At 34.5% G+C, this 17,289-nt stretch overlaps 2 protein-coding genes and 1 long non-coding RNA gene across 9 annotated transcripts; 2 read left to right on the top strand and 1 right to left on the bottom strand.

Annotated features, from left to right (window-relative positions):
• On the bottom strand, positions 1 to 2,367 carry LOC138129778 (uncharacterized). Its single transcript, XR_011159379.1, has 3 exons — positions 2,212 to 2,367; positions 396 to 2,144; positions 1 to 346 (listed from the first exon to the last, which is right to left on the bottom strand). It is a non-coding gene; the product is annotated as an uncharacterized lncRNA (long non-coding RNA).
• Positions 2,368 to 2,409: 42 nt separating this feature from the next.
• On the top strand, positions 2,410 to 11,598 carry LOC138129775 (putative fatty acyl-CoA reductase CG5065). Of its 7 annotated transcripts, none has more exons than XM_069046068.1 (10): positions 2,410 to 2,685; positions 2,735 to 2,828; positions 2,878 to 8,759; positions 8,819 to 9,060; positions 9,107 to 9,358; positions 9,407 to 9,662; positions 9,714 to 9,906; positions 10,844 to 11,080; positions 11,138 to 11,395; positions 11,448 to 11,598. In XM_069046068.1, exons 4-10 carry the CDS (start codon positions 8,857 to 8,859, stop codon positions 11,536 to 11,538), a joined length of 1,491 nt encoding a protein of 496 aa, XP_068902169.1. In that variant the 5' UTR covers positions 2,410 to 2,685; positions 2,735 to 2,828; positions 2,878 to 8,759; positions 8,819 to 8,856; the 3' UTR covers positions 11,539 to 11,598. The 7 variants fall into 7 exon arrangements, with proteins under 7 accessions (XP_068902169.1, XP_068902171.1, XP_068902170.1 ...); XM_069046070.1 differs by having other exon boundaries at positions 2,878 to 8,754; positions 8,806 to 9,060; XM_069046069.1 differs by having other exon boundaries at positions 2,878 to 8,754.
• Positions 11,599 to 14,444: 2,846 nt separating this feature from the next.
• Positions 14,445 to 16,552, top strand: Zip102B (Zinc/iron regulated transporter-related protein 102B). Its single transcript, XM_069046075.1, has 5 exons — positions 14,445 to 14,697; positions 15,173 to 15,385; positions 15,439 to 15,659; positions 15,709 to 15,827; positions 15,877 to 16,552. Exons 1-5 carry the CDS (start codon positions 14,602 to 14,604, stop codon positions 16,092 to 16,094), a joined length of 867 nt encoding a protein of 288 aa, XP_068902176.1. The 5' UTR covers positions 14,445 to 14,601; the 3' UTR covers positions 16,095 to 16,552.
• The last annotated feature ends 737 nt before the right edge of the window (positions 16,553 to 17,289 follow it).

Genomic DNA, 17,289 nt, shown 5'->3' on the forward strand with positions numbered 1-17,289 from the left:
TTGAGTGCATCTTTTATTTAAAAAAATACAATAATATTAATTCTATCGTTACTATCTTAACTCTCTTTTATCTATTGTTACTGTCGGGTAATTGTAACACAAAAATAAGAAAACTTATAATAGTGGCTAAAATGTTTAAAATTGTAGGTTTTCCAAGATCTCCATAGCCTGAAGCTAAAAATTTTGGTAAATTATGTTTAATCTGTTTAGTCAATTCATGCAATTCAGTCTGGTCTTCGGAATTAGCTTCAAAGTAATTACTTCTCAATTCGTAAGCAAGACGTAGAATCTTCTTCGCTTCATCAGATGTTGCCTGGCACATTAAAATTATAACCATAGTCAACGTCTGAAATAGTAAAATATTAATTTTGGAAAAAAACATTTGGAAAACTCACAAAAGCCGGTATTACTCGAACAAGTATTATCAATACGCTGTCAGCGGATTTAATGCGACCAGCATTATAGATTGCTTCGATGCTTGACAGGATGGTGTAGTAGATAAAAAAAGAAATGGGCCATCCAAATAAATCATTAAAAATGTTGACAGTTTTTTGTAACAAATACGTACTTGCAGTTGTTTGTCTCATAACAACAAGAGAACTTCTTGAAGGAATGTTTAAATGTTTTGACAATAAATGTGTCAAATGTGTGTACCTCAAGTGCAACATTTTTACAGCAGTGTAAAGAAAAAATTTGTAAAACGTTTGCAACACCAGCTGAATCCCTGGCGTAAAATATATACGAAAATAATCGAATTCTATTTGCTGATACAAAGCACAAGCTACCATAATTTCAGTTCCAACAGAACATATGACAATTATAAAGAATTCTGTGTAGACAGACGAAGTTTGAATTTGAGTGGGACATTTCACAATTTGTAGATTTTTGTAAAACTGATACCAATGTAGACGTTTGAAAGAAATTGAAACAATCGTGGTGTAAAAGGTGAATGCATACAATATTATTTCAGTCGAATAAAAGAAAAGTGCGCTTAGTGAATTCCCATGTTTTATACTACGACGACTGGCAATCGATATAATAGCCCCAATTGTAAAAAGCAATAAAATAAATAAATTGTACCATTTTTGGATTTTACCGACAGTTGCTGTATCGATTTTTAACGGAGTTATTCCAAGAAAATTTCCGATTTTATGCATCAAAGTCATAAGTTTGACACACATGGTGCTGATATTCAAAATGAACTAAATTCATTTATCGGAAACAATTTTAAAGCTAATGGTTGTTTTCATATCTATCACTTTGAGTAACAACAAAATATACTTTATCGAATTTTTATGCAAAAAGTTAACTTTTTGTATGTCATTGTAGTTTTATAAAGTTTATCTTTTTGTAACTAGTGGTAAATTGCTTCTTTGAACTCACTACTTCCAAAATGAAATTTTTCTATTATTGATTAAAAAAATTGGTATTCACGCACAGTTATCTATGGGTGAAGTGGGTCATTTTCCTACCTAATATATTTTTTTTTTACATTGTTAGTAAGATTAAAACTATAGAAACAATACATAACAGTATGAAATGCGATCTCACACACTTAACCTTTTCTGTCTTTCACTTCACGCACTGTTTTCTGTTGGTTACCTAGCAACATGGTCACTGCATTGATACTACAAATTTCTTAAAAAAAATTGAATTTTAAAATTCTACATACAGTGCGTTCGTAAAGTTCGAAATAAATTCGATAAAACTGTAAGTATTAATTTCTGAGAAAAATCCTCGAAGAGGTTGTAGCAGGTCAAAGTGCCACTATTCGTTGTGGCCGGGGTAGGAGGCCAAGAGGTCCTACTTATGCTCGCGGGACAATAAGATCGCTGTTCGAAAATCAGGAACTAGCAAGACAGCGCACGGCACATGACGTCGCGACGCGCCCACCCTGCAGTAACCTTTTTCGGGACGCTCATTTCAAGAACGTTCAGTTTTGTTTGTGTCGTCAGTCAATTCATTTTTAGTTTATCTTTTCTTTGTAGAGTCTTGGTGCCAGCCATATCGTCGTTCTTCCAGTTTCGTACCGTCGTTCGCTTATGGTCCGTTTTGTGAGGACACGTCGGGATCACGCTGTGATGCCGCGCCTGGTGTCGCAAGCGTAGTAGTATCTCGGCGAGTCCTAAGCGCATCGGGATCATCTGCGGACATCGTTTTTGGATCAAATCTTTGGAAGGACCATCTATCGTGAATTACGCGCGGACTCACCGACACATTACCACTTCAACATCTGAATTTTCCGATCGGTGATGTCCAATGTAAACAAACCGGCGCCATGATCGACCATCTGTCATTTAGCGCGCAAGTGTAGTACCGCCGGAAGTAGTCATCAAGATGCGCGGTCCGTGCAATTACCGCCCAACGGAATAAGGTCCAGATCTTTCGTGTGAGCTATCCTAGATTCGGGGGTAACCAAAAAAACCCATCGCGAGCGGAAATTAGAGGACTCGGTCGGCGACCGCCGAGCGGGCGGCTGTGCCGCAAGTCGCGAGCTGCGAATCACGTGCGTGGCGTTCGGGATCCGCAATCATCCCCGAGAGCGGATTGCCGAACGCCATGGCGCTTATCGTCCGGCGCTGCCAGCCTTCGGGGCCGTCGAAGAGCCCGAAAATTACCGTACCGTACCGCTACCGTTACCGTTTACCGTGGTCGAGAAACCCCTCGTCATCTAGCGAGATAGAGGTAATTATCCTTCATTAGCGAATTCACTTCACTAACTTTCGTCTATTAGGGGTAGTTCGAGCCAATTACCGTTACCGTACCGTGAAGGAGTACCGGAAAGTCCTCCTTCAATTTATCGTGGAGCAACCCCTTTCAGCGGAAAGGTAATTACCGAATCGGTTGACTTTCGCAACACTAACGACAATTCGTTAGGGGTCGTTCTTTAGGGTGGTCATCGCCAGACCACACGCCGTCCGTTTGAACCATCGTTCTTTAGGGTGATTCTTCGCCATATCGTACTTTTGGGCTATCGTTTTGAGGGTGGCCGTTCGCCACATCATTCGTTTGGGTCATCGCCAGACCAGTTATCGTTACGTAAGGAGCATCATCTCGTTTCCGGCCACGCATTTTGAAAACGTCAAGGTCACGTCGTGACGCTACCGTTAAGGAACCTTATCGCAAGTCAACAGGACGCTTTCCGAGGACGCACTACCAGCCGGCAAAAGATAAGTGGCTACACTCACATTTATTGCGGATAATTTCAAGTTTTTGAGCGCCTCGAATTTCCCGCTTCTCACCTAAACAATTTCTGCATCTTCTTGTAAATTTTTTGTATTTTGTAAACAGTAAGAATTTTTTTCAACAATTTTGCAGTCACTTTCAAATGTCAACTTAGAAAATTTAAAGTTTCCATTTCAACATTTCGGAGCTCCACCGACTTCACCCCTTCCTGTAGGAATCAATTTTTATTTATCGTCAAGGTGAAATCCAAGCCTTGACCTTGGGTTTACTTCAGTTTCATTTTATTGCTCAATCCAGACCAGGAGGAAGTTGAAGGTTCGGGAGGGTTTCCTTTCAAGGATTTTTAAAACCATTTATTACTCGTCTTAGAATATCTTGTTAATTTAAGTTAATCTCGGTCTATTGTAAGAGAAAAGCTTTTCTGGTTGAGACCACATAAATTTTAAGATCATCTAAAAGTACCTACTGGTTCCGCATTTTTTTACTATTTGGTTACATGCGAACCGTTATCACACTCGTGTGAACCAGTGCTAAAGCGACACAACAAATTTTGTGTGAGAATTTTGCTTTGGACCGAATAAACCAATTTTAATTGTATCATCAACGAGTATCTGTTCATACTCCCTAGGCGGGTATAATTAGAGCACTTGTCCCGGCAGCTGGGCAAGTTCAACCAAGCTCAAAAGCAAGTTGCCTGGCGCCCATTTTCATTTTTTGAACCCACACCCTATGCCCCGAAACACCCCTGAGAGCCCGGTGCAGTCACTGGCCACTTTTTGGTCATAAGGTCAACTTTGTTTTTAAAAAGTGCATGTTGTACAGTACGTTATTTAAGTTGACAGCTTGTCGTCTGCTAATAATGACGTCATCAATAATTTTTTTAAATGACAAGCTTCACTTTTTTCATCTTTTTCTGGTAGACCTTCTTAGTACTTAAACGAATAATGAAAAAAATGTATACCTTACATAACATTTTTTTTGAGAAAATGACAAATTTTACTTAAAAAATTTAACTTAATTTTTAATGTAAAAATTTTAATTGGCCTCAAACAAAATCAAACAAACATCTCAGGTTAACAATAAAATTTAACGCAAATGTTGAGATTGCCTTCCGACAAGTATTTGGCTCTCACCGACACTTTGTACACTGCGCTCAATAATGTCAGGGCTTATTTGTTCCGTTTCAGTGCGAATTCTCTATCGCAAATCGTTCTAAATTGTTTGGTCTATTAAAATAAATCTTCCATTGTAACTAAATCTATTGAAAAAAAAATTAAAGCAAAAATCAAATTAAATTTTTTGAAGTAAAATTTGTAATTTTCTCAAAAAAATTGTTATGTAAGGTGTCAATTTTTTTTCATTGATCGTTTAGCTAATACGAAGGCGTACCAGAAAAATAAGAAAAAAATGGGGGTTGTCATTTAAAACAATTATTATTGATGACGTCATTATTAAGAGATGACAAGCTGTCAATATAAGCAAAGCACTGAACAATATGCACTTTTTAAAAACAAAGTTGACTTGCTCAACGATTTTTCTCAGAAATTAATACTTACAGTTTTATCGAATTTATTCCGAACTTTACGAACGCACTGTATAATTAATCAATTTAAGTACATACATTTTTTGTTTTACAATACAAAAATTTCCGATAATAATGCGGAATCTGGAAAAGTGCCCCGAATGCTTGCAGCGTTTCCACGTTGAATGGCAAGGTATATCTTCTCAAAAAAGAGTTTCTTTAATTTTGAATCACCTTATTCTGCAATAAGTCGGTTTCGGATGACATTAATGAAATCGATGGCTTCTTTGCACCAAGGGCCTAAGGTTTCAAAGGCTAAATCTTTAAATACGTAATTTGACGAAATAATTGAACTATATTTGCTATGTTTGCGTTTGCAAGCCACTTCAGCGGCAAAATCTGAAACTTCAGAAGTTTTCAAAATGTAACTGTCTGCAAGTGTATCTACAATAAATACCAGTGTTGAAAAACAGCGGGAAAAGTAAATGTAAGATTTTAAGGTATTTACCACAAATTTCTGTTTGAAAATAGCATTGCAGTATTCCTTGGAAAGTTCTTTTTCATTGCATGCATTTATTTCAAATCTGCTTTTAGCTTCTTTTCGTATCATATCTTATACCCTTTAATGTGAGCTGGTTTTAATAAGGCCCGGCAAAGGAGTGGGCCTTATTAACACCGTAGTGGGCTTTATTCTTGAATTATTATTTTGACAGAAAATCAAATAAGGGAAGTTGGTATCGTCCCTGATGTGACACCTGTGAAATGATAAGTATGCGTATGTGCAAGAATTGTTCCGTTTGGTACCACGAAGCTAATAAAAGCCTAATAAAATATAATAAAAGATAATGATGTGGATTATTTGTGTGGTTCATGCAAGTGAAAGTTGTTTTTATTTAAGTATTCTAGAGGAAAATGATGTTTTATTAACTTTTATCGAAAATTTAATGGGTGGGCCTTATTAAGCACATCGTACGCAATAAGGCCCACAAACAATGTTTTTTTGAAAAAGGAATAACTTCTTTGTTATTATTTTTTTTATTTATATGTTTATGCTATTATGTTAGGAAAAGAATAAACTTTCATTTACAACCCGCATCCAAATTTCTTACTTGTTTTTACTAACCGATATTTGAACACAAAAATTAGGTGGGCCTTATTTGGATCAGGTACCTTATTGCTCGTTGAAAAATCAGGCACTTTCATCACTTATAGTGTAATATACCTACTATGTTTCAGATGATTTTATTATGGCATAATTTAATTCCTTAACATTATTTGTTGTAATTTGCCATACAGGCACAGAGGACGAGTCTGGGGCTTTGCTTTCCACCAGTGACGTAACAAACTGCCAGCCCTGGACATGCGCAGTGTCACTGTGCGAGTCTAGCATACCTATACTGTTTATGTACTTTGGGTGGTACCGACATCGGTACTATCCTGGCTTTTGGTTTGAATTCAAAAGCGGGTATCTCAACTCATTTATTTATTTTTTCTGCAGTTTTATACATTACTTATATAACAATTATCTTACATTTATGTTCCTACTTCCCTTGTATTATTATTGGTATTGAAGTTTCCATAATACCTACATATTAGTAAAGTCAATAACACTACCTAAATTATCCGAGGTAGTTTCAAAAAATCTCCAGGTAAAACTTTCCCAAAATGGTGAACGATCGAGATTTGTAATTTTTAGATCCTGAACTTTTACTACTCATTTATATTCGCTAAATATAACAAACATTATCAAAACACAAATAGCAAACAATTACAACTTACAACTGTCTACTTACTAATACTGAAGACTGAAGGGGCAATCGTGCGCTATTTTTGACATTTTGTTATGACCTTTCTACAGGGCTATTCTAAATGATTGTAGTCGAAGTAGGCCATGCCCATGTTATTACATTTTTGCCGCTTTCATGTGAACTGTCAGTTTTGTCGCTGTCACTATCACTTTTTAGGTGAAAAGTGCGGTGATGAGATTTTTATTTGTTTTTGTTAAATTAACGATTGAATTCAGATATATTGAGTTGTTTTGCACCCAATTTGACTCCCGTGTGTGAACGGTGTGTACTCACTATTCACATCATTTTGATGTTTTTTTATGTGGAGCGGCAACCATAAATTTTACATTCAGTTTTCACGCCTACTTCGACTACAATCATTTAGAATAACCCTGTATTATCATGTACATACACATTACTAATTTACATGTAAACTCTAATAGATCTATTTTTCTTTAACTCAGTAAGACATCATCAATCGCTTATCGTTATTCAACAATCATCCATATAAATACCTACTTGTACTCGACAATCAGAACAATCAGAATCATTTTAGAGTTAAGTCCGAACCCAGAACGTGTCTGTTCAGAGGTTTAACCTCCTGAATTCTGTCGTAAGTATTACGGCATTGAATAAAGTTATATAGTCGCGAGTCGCCACGGAGATATGCTGATAATGTATTCAGTCCCGTACTTAACTTCAATAACGATTGTCACTGTTAGCGGATTTGGTTTATAACCTTTACAAAGGAACCGCTTTAGATGGTCAGCACTACCTGGCGTTCCTCAGGCAGTCTTTACAGGTAAAAATATCTTGTCCAAGCACTTATCCCTAATAAACTACTTAGACGTTGCCAGCCTCCTCGTTATGGGGACTGAATACATTATCAGTATATCTCCGTGGCGACTATACCTACCTAGCTATCATCTTACTGAGAATCCCTAAGATTTTGACATCCATGAACACGCCCACATCGGACGCGCGTCTTTAACCACAGTGGCCGATTAAATATTGGATAATAATTTCGTTATTTCGCTCTCTTAGGGGCTTTATTTTAATGGGGGATAATTTAATTATTAAATATTTCGTGTAATTGATAATTGTAATAGATAAATTAATCGTGACAAATGCTTCAACTGACCTTACATTTGATTCAGTCGAGCTGCCTCTGGGACACTTCTACTCCTAGGACTTGAAGTAGGGTGAGATCATTTAAATTTATAATTGAAGTTGAGAATTAGATTGGCAACACCAGTGACATCTTGATTTGGTTTGTCAAAGTGGTGCTTCACAATTAACAGTATCAAACATCTAGCTTGGATACAACTGTTAACTCGCCGTTTCATATTTTGTATTAAATTTTAAAGCGTCATTTTGACAATTCAAATCAAGGTGTCAGCGGTGTTGCCAATATAATTTTAAAGTCTTAGCCTCCTTTAATTATAAATTTAAATGATCTCACGGTACTTCTACTACGCTCAGAAAAAAAATACACTTTAACCATCTTTATGGAGATATACGCGCGATTTTCGACCGCTTGAAGATAAATATTGTTTATATTTCATGCGTGAAGATGTTTTTGTGCATTCAAAGGCTTATACTGCCTCGACCTCCGTCTTGGCGTAAAAGACCTTTTCATGCACAAAAAACATTCACTTCACGCACTTAATATAAAATAGTTAATTCGGCCTCCCTAACTGGGAAACACACCTTTACTTTTAACGGAGCTAGAGCTGATGTTATCCGATAAAATAAAATCGAAATACAATTTTTAATATTTTTTTATCAGCCGTCTAACGAGGATATGCCGAATAATTTAAAATTCGTTGCTTCATAACTGTTATAAAATTTTTTGTTAAACTTCTTATGTCACTGTTGAACATTAAAATATTCTTTTGTTCGTTTTACTTCCCTGCCAAAATTATACTGTGATGTAATTTTTATGAACTGTAGTTATTTATTTTAATAATAAAATAATATTTGTTTTCAGAAATGTTATACCAAACAAAAATATTGCAATTTAATGTGGTGTTTTTATATTTTTGGAAACATTAATTAATTAGTAATAAAGAAATAAAAATACCAGCAAAAAAATCGGTGTAGGTACTACAACAATTAGTGTCGAAAGCATACTATTTAAACTTGCAAAAATATTCTTTACCTTTACTTTTGCCACAGTCACATAGTCAATTCTCTCTTGTTAATATTTAATATCTTCGTTACGTTCATGGTAGCATAAGCGTAGTAAGAATTTCGAAGGTAAGGTAGGGGATTCATATATATTTCGAATGTTGTATGTTTCAATGTTAGTGTCCGGTTATAGTGCTTTCGACAGACTTGTCTCTCAACAAAATAGTAAAAATGGTGGAAAACGAAACTAACAGAATTTCGGAGTTATTTGTCAACAAAACATTACTGATTACCGGAGGCACTGGCTTCTTAGGAAAAGTTCTTATAGAAAAAGTGTTGCGAACCTGTCCCGGAGTGAAAAAAATGTACCTCATCGTTCGCTCCAAATCGAATAAGAACAGCAAAGAACGCCTAAAACAAATCTTCAGCGGACCTGTAAGTTAAAAATCTTTTAATATTTTTACTGACGTGCTGTTCACAGCTCTTCGAGCTTGTCAAAAAACAACAAGGAGATGCCGTTTTCGACAAAGTTGAAGCCGTCGCGGGTGACTTAAGCGCCCCAAATCTGGGTCTCGCTGAAGCCGATCGAAAAAAACTGACTGAAGAAACTGAAATTATTTACCATTCAGGGGCTTCAGTTAGGTTTGATGAACCTTTAAAAAATGCAGTTTTGCTTAATGTTAGGGGCACAAAACTCATGTTGAATTTAGCCAGCGAATGTAAACAATTACTGGTGAGTTGATCCTTAACTGTTTAAAGTGTTATTCAGTTTTTTTTGTAGTTGTTTTGTCACATCTCTACAGCTTACTGCCAAGAAGATCAAGAAATTCTCTGTGATAAAATATATGAAGCGCCAAAGGATCCCCATCGTATTATTAAAATGTGTGAATGGATGGACGAAGCAATTCTGAATGATATTGCGAATAAAATAAGAGGAGTGAGAGCTAATAATTATACATTTACCAAAGCCCTCGCAGAGGGGTTAATTCACGAGCAAATAGATAAATTGCCGGTGATAATTCTGCGACCATCTGCAGGTAATTTTAAGTGTTAAATTCAAGAATCATTTGAATATTATCACTCTTTAGTCATTCCGATTTGGAAAGACCCTCTTCCGGGATGGACAGATAATATGAATGGTCCCATGGGACTTCTAATTGGAGCTGGAAAAGGAGTCATTAGAACAATGTATGGAAGAGGAGACTTTTATCTCGACTACATTCCTGTCGATGTTGCGGCCACTTGCATGATCTGCACCGCATACGATTTCATAACTCACAGGTACAAATTTATATACAGGGTGTAATCAAACTAGGCGGAAATATTTTAAGCCGTAAACCACCAAGACATTTGAAGACGATTTGCACTGGCTGAAGTTGCGAATTTAAAAATTCAAAATTCACCTCATTACGGTCCGTGGTCAACGCTAATGAAGAGCAAATGAAAGTGAAATGGTACAAAAGTTACAACGAAAACGATTACCACGCAAGAAATTTGACACTGACACTAAATTTTATCGAAAAAACGTACGAGTACAAATGATTTAGCTAGTTTACTTTATCTGCCGCTTGTCAGCGGAGATAATAATTTTATCTGCCGCTCGTCAGATACCATGGCAATGAAGTCACACTTTAGCATTATCAGTCCAGCAGTATAATGTCATATTTTACAGACGTTTGAAGAAAAAACTGTTTCCATAAATGTGATTTGGAAGACGAACACAAAGGGGCGTATTCTGTAATTTTTAAAGGGGTGTTAAAATTTTTACGTCTTTTAAAATTTAAAATTTCAAGACCTGATTGGTCATTGCTATGACAACTTAATTTAACTACCTTTAAAATTTAATGGAGCTTGGAGCAGTTACAGAATACGCCCCATAGTAGGTACTCTAAAATTTCAAGGACTAATTGAAATTTAATGAATGCAAAATTTGTAAATGCTTCGGTGGACGTGTTTATTAGATTTTATTTTAAATAGAAAGCAGATATTTATTCATTAAACTGCTTACATTTAAATAATAACCTACTTAATCTGCGTAAAATCGGGAAAACCTCACAAGAACTATTATCTACAAGTAGAAAAAAATATAAAATTAATTAATTAACAAGACGTTACCCATCAAAGTGTAACCACTGAAATAACAATCAAGAACATAATTCGATTAAAAAATAGATTTCATAACAATTTGTAGCCACTAATAAACTTTTTTATGTTTTAGATGCCGAAGAGTGTACAACTTGACTTCTTCAGACGAAGTCCAAATGACATTTCAAGAAATATTTGAATTAGGAAAGGACATTGTTACCACAAGTCTCCCATTTAATACGTTCCTTTGGTATCCGGGTGGCTCCATGAAACAATCTCGGCTTCACCACAATATCGATTTTTTCTTTTTCCAGTTGTTGCCAGCTATACTGATAGATCCAATTCTTCTTGTACTTGGATTTAAACCCTTGTAGGGTCTTTAGTTGATTTACTAAAATTTGTAAATTAATCAAGTATACATTTGCAGTTTAGTAAGAGCCCAAAAAAGAATTTTGAAAGGGTACGAGGTTTTAGAATACTACACTAACAGACAATGGAACTTTAAAAAAGAAAACATGAAAACTCTTCGAAGTCAGATGAATTCCAAAGAAAAGACAATATTTAAATTAGATTCAAATGATCTGAATAAGAAAGAGTACTTTATTGATTGTCTAAAAGGTGCCCGTCGTTACATTTTAAAAGAAAAGGATGAAGACATTCCACTGGCCATAAAACGCATGAAAGTGTAAGTAACTTTCTTAATAATTCAGGCGAAGTTAATTGATCTTATCTTACAGTATGCGTTACGTGGATAAAATCTTTAAAATTGTATTCATTGTTGGACTGTTCTATTTCCTATATAAATATTTTATAGTATTTTTAATTTGAAAAAGTATATTTTGTAAGAAATAAACGAAGGATTATATGAATAAAACATTGTAACTGATTTATAAACCGCAATTTGAAATCATTATTAAGTATTACATAATGTAATATGTACATGTAATAGGATGCTTTACATCCATAAAAAATTAGTGAATATGTTAAATGGAGAAAGAAACAAACCCAAAAAACAGAAAGAAAAGCAAATAAGCTCATTACAAATTTTAATAAAAAAAAACAGATCACAAATTAGCAAGTTGCTAGTTATGTCTACGTACATTAAATAAAAAAATCATGACTTTATAATGCATTCATTTTTGTAATGACGAACTAACTGGAACTTTTTTTTTTGTTAAATTTTTTTACAAAATAAATGAAAATTCGACAGTTGACAATGATTTAAATTGTCATATTATTGTCTTAATGTCAGTGCCAAAATGAATGAATTTCCAAAACGGAGTAAAGCATCAATAAGCAAGCACACGAAGCAGCACATTTTACAAATAAAAGAAATTACTCATGGAGAAACGTAAATACGTAAAGTGCAAAATTGTAAAAGCAGTGGCGGATGTTTTTTCGGTAAATCCAAATCTAAAATAAAACTCTTCCTAAGTGCTGTACAGGCTTCAGTCCCAGAAGTATGTACAAAATTTTAAATGAAGAACAAGAACAAGGCTTATGGGAAACTTTAGCATGCATGACATATCCTCAATTATTGTTAATTTGGTTGAAGATTCCGATTCGGACTTAGAAAACAGCGACGATGACGAGGATAAATAGCAAAATGCAAAATTATTTCATTGTTACGTTCAACTGCCTTTTCGTATTTGTTTAGTGCAACTTGGCTTTTTTTTTCAAAATAATTAAACAAATTTAATTTCACTATACATACATATTGGGTGATTCAAAATGATTGTGGCTTGTGACCAAGTATGGCAACTATGTACGAAAATGTATGTGGGAACTGTGTGGGTAGGGTAGAGTTGACATTTCCCTGACAGTTCATAGTCCCGCAATTTTGTAAGTTGTCAAATCAATGTGTAATGGAATTGAAAAAATCAAATGCACGCTTATGAAATGTCATACAAATGTCAACTCTACCCCATTCACACAGTTGCCACATAAATTTTCGTACATAGTTGCCATACTTGGCCACAATCATTTTATACCACCCAATAGATGTCACTGTTATTTTTTTGTAATTTGAACAAATAATGCTGTCGAACATAAAATATTGTATGCAACTCGTCCATAATGATGCTTTATTGGACTGTTCTATTTATGGCCTCGCTCGCTGCGCTCGCTCGTCCATAAACTCGACTCGTCCAATAAAGCATTGGGTACATTATGGACTTGTTACATAAATAGCTATTATGGATTTAATAGTTATTTATTATACAAGACGATAAATAGTTATTTAAGATATATATAAGTGTAAAAAGTTATCCTTTATTACTACACGAACAGGTTTAAAATACGAGCGAGGTACGAGAGAGAAACAATCTATCGTTGTAACATGTGCACTGGCTATGTTGCCGTCTAGTCCCGCTTATTGTTAAAGTGAAGATTTTATTAATGATTTTAAACCCCAATTTTTTTTTATCTCAAACTCTTCAAAGCGATGAGTTGTACAGTTAATTTCAAAATTATCGAGTTCACCTCAAAAATCAAGAAGTCGATTTATTACAGTTTTTTCCGCATGTAAAGATGGATTTTTGAAATTTGAGCGTCATATTTTTTATATAGGTTAGTAAGTTTGACAACATAAAATGTCGCTGATATTTTAAAACACCATAATATCGTCTATTTTAACCTCTGCACAGTGCTCTTCGCGATGTTATAGTCCTGGGCTACCCTCCGGATCGACCACCCTTCTTCTAATTTGGAAAGAATGAGCACTTTCGCGTTTTCGGTTAGATTAGGCATTTTATTTGTCAAAATTGACATTGATCATTGACAAAAAAATGTAAGTGCATTTCACACTGTAGAAAATTAGGTGTACTCTATAATTTTGAAATTAACTGTACATACGGTCGGTGGACAAATAAAACTGGGACACTTAAAATTTAATCTATGTAAATCAGACCATTGAATTGTCAATATATTTGTCAGTGTCTATATAACATGTCATACCAAAGTTAACCTATTTGTGATAAAGCCGTAATTAAACGATGCAAATTTGTAAATTTTGACTTATGTGATTGTCATTTTTGTCCCAGTTTTATTTATCCATCGACTGTACATCCAAAATAAATATTTTGGTTGAACTAAGTCGTTTACTTCTAAATTTTGACCTTGCTTGTGGAGTCTTTATAGAGTCCCATATCTTCAAAAATTAAAGATGTTGAATTTTTTTACATATTTTTCGGTACTCCATGACACTGCTAGATGACGCATCTTTTGGGATACCTATATAAACATCATTTTAATATTAATTAAAAAATGCAATAATTCCAACTATCTCCCTTGTTATAAGTATAGCGCAAAAGTAAAGTATGGAATAAAATTTCTTAAATTTATGGTTGATCAATTTTTAAATTGTTATCTTTTGGCATAGATTATACTTTTTTTTATTCCACTTAGTGGCAGCACAAGGGGGCCAAGAATCAACGATACAAATTTAAGCAATTTTATTACCTACTTTAGACTGTATGGAGAAACATTAAATTCAACGCAGAAAACTTTATGAAAACCTAACTCCAATAATCACATTTCGAAGGAATTTCTTCTTTACACTCATTTTCAAAGAATGTTTCTTTAAAATACAAAACCTGTACAATTTTTTGCTCTTATTAAATTAATTCATTAAGAACAAAGCAAAGATCACAAAGTCATATCACCCTTTTAACTAGAATCGACTATACGTCGCATAGCCGGCAAGACCAAAACTGCCACACGTCATACGTCAAATCGTTGGCTGTCAAAATAAAATATTAGGTTAGAACGCTGGTATGTGACGTTTGTTATTTGTATTTAATGTAACAAACTATTGTGATACGTATGCATTTTAAAAATATTTATAACAACAACGTTTCTAATTTATACGTTAGTAAGAGGTAGTACACAAAAATGGAAGAAACATTTATGTTAATATCGTTAATTTTGGTTATGCTGATAGGATCATTTCTTGCTGGTTCTATACCACTCTTCTTCAGCTTTTCGGAGGTAAGAGTCCGCATTTTTTAAATTAATTAATAATTACTGTAATACATTATTTGTAATTACATGTTTTGACCATATCAGAAACATTTAGGGCAATCACATACGTTGCGATAAGTAGCTTTGATATAATTAACAGTGAAATAAATCATATTATAAAGTGTTCCTATTAATGTTAAATTAATCTGACCAAAATTAACATGAAACATGTTACTGTGAAACCTACATGAATTATTTGAATGTGTCGACAAAAATTGTTAATTTCCAAAATACAATAACAAACCATTGTCTAAAACAAATTGCAGGCGCAATTACCCAGTATCTATTGTGCGCAAAGTACAGAATTTTTATTGACTTATATTGCCACATGTAGACCACATTTTTTATCTTACCCTGAGACTACCCTCTCATGTAAGTTGGAATTGAAACTTATGTGATTCAATGTATTTCTCAAACTCTTTCTCACTTTAGTTATTTTTAGGATAAACTAAAACGAATTACTGTTTTTGGAGCAGGACTGTTGGTCGGTACAGCTCTAGCTGTAATTATACCGGAGGGTGTCCGCTCGTTGCTGCACGAAAATGTATCGAAAGATACTCCAAATCAAACTGAACCTCATCAAGATAAAGATGTTTTGTCTGTGATCGGGATAAGTCTTGTGTTGGGGTTCATTTTTATGCTTATGGTTGATCAAGTGAGTAATACTCCTTGTGAGATGTTTCATAACAAATATAAACTGAATCACAGATTTCACAAAGTAGAAATGAGAATGTAAGTCCATCAGAACGTAACATAACAGCTACTATTGGTTTAGTAGTTCATGCAGCTGCTGATGGTGTCGCTCTGGGAGCTGCAGCGACGACGAGCCATGCTGACGTAGAAATCATCGTGTTCTTGGCGATTATGTTGCACAAAGCACCAGCAGCATTCGGTCTAGTCACATTCTTACTACACGAAGGAATTGACAGGTTTGCTTTGAACCATTTCTCGAATAAAACTGTATACGTGGTTTTTCAGGCAAAGGATAAGAAAACATTTACTCATTTTTTCTCTGGCTGCTCCTGTTTTGACAATTTGTACTTACTTTGGTATTGGACAGAAAGAGAAAGAGACTCTGAGTTCCATAAATGCGACCGGTGAGTAGAAAAAAGTGAGACTGAAAATCGGTCAATTCAAGATTTTCAGGCATCGCAATGTTGTTTTCTGCTGGAACATTCCTATATGTGGCCACGGTCCACGTGTTGGCCGAGCTGACTCAAAACCCTCACCATTCCTATTCAAGAGTGCAAAGTCTGGAAAGCGGAAAGCTTCAAACTTCACAATCGCTGAAGACTGTGGAACTAATATGTTTGGTTTTGGGGTGTTTAACTCCCCTATTGTTGACAATAGGTCATCACCATTAGTCTACTGCAACGTCTTATCATGTCAGTATTTATTTTTTGTAAAATTTGAAGCAAACTCTTTGATATTAGGAAATTTAGATTCGATTAAATGTTTTCTCGCCAAATTGATGATAAATGTATAGTTGTACATAACATCTCCGATTTATATATTTTTGGCATTGAAAATTATACAAGACACGTTTTTGGCTCTTGGACTCGATTAATTCACTTCAGAAATCTGAAAGTCTTTTATGTATGTGATATGTATGTATTTTATTTATTTGCACAAATTATTACAACGTTCAACATACCTCGGATAACGTAATTGTGTGAGAAAGAATAAATTTCAATTTTTTCCATTTCAAAAAAGACGTTTAAGAACAAAAACCTTAGAATTAAGAATTGCTTGGAAGTAAAAATGTTATCATTTTTTAAAGTAGAAACTTGGGACTATCAACAAATAAAATTTGAACAAGACATATCATACATTTTTTTTAGTTGCACCACTTCATTTTAGGCTGTTTAGAAAAAAGTGAATCACTTCTAAAAAAATTTGTGAAGTTCGCAACCATTCACTCCAATTTGGTTAATTTTGCTACCTTGAGGCCTGGAATTATAATTTTAGTAACCAAAATGTTAAATTTCAAGTTTCTACCTCCCAAGAACGTAATTGACATATTCTTCATTTCCGACTTCACGAGCGAATCGAAGTTTTTCCGTTAAGTATCTTATATTAAAATAACTCCTCACATTATTCCACGATTCACCCTGTTTTTAATTAGTTAAAGTAATGGTTGGTGTAATGTTGAATCATGCCTTGGGTAGATATTTATTCAATATTTGTACATACATACATAATTATTAAAATTTGTTTTTATTCTCCTGATTTTAACCAACTTCTATTGATCGTCCCTCACTTTGCCATTTTTTTCTTGTCAAAAAAATAAAATAAAACAAAAATGGGGTCCTTTATTTTTACAAGGTCATTATAAATGATTGTCCAGTCGCAGTAGGCGTTGCGGGCGTAGTTGGTTGTGCTGTGCCGCAAGCCTTGTGACATGAGTCAAGACTAGGATCGCCGATAGGCACGATGGCTTTGCTTTCAATTATTTTATTTGTCACAACTGACAATTACGAAAAAATTAAAATACGACGATTCGAAAGATGAGAAAACAGACATGATCCTGATTTATGGCGATTATAATGAAAATACTTC

Source organism: Tenebrio molitor, chromosome 4, assembly GCF_963966145.1.
Source record: "Tenebrio molitor chromosome 4, icTenMoli1.1, whole genome shotgun sequence".
In the NCBI taxonomy this organism is placed as follows: domain Eukaryota; kingdom Metazoa; phylum Arthropoda; class Insecta; order Coleoptera; family Tenebrionidae; genus Tenebrio; species Tenebrio molitor.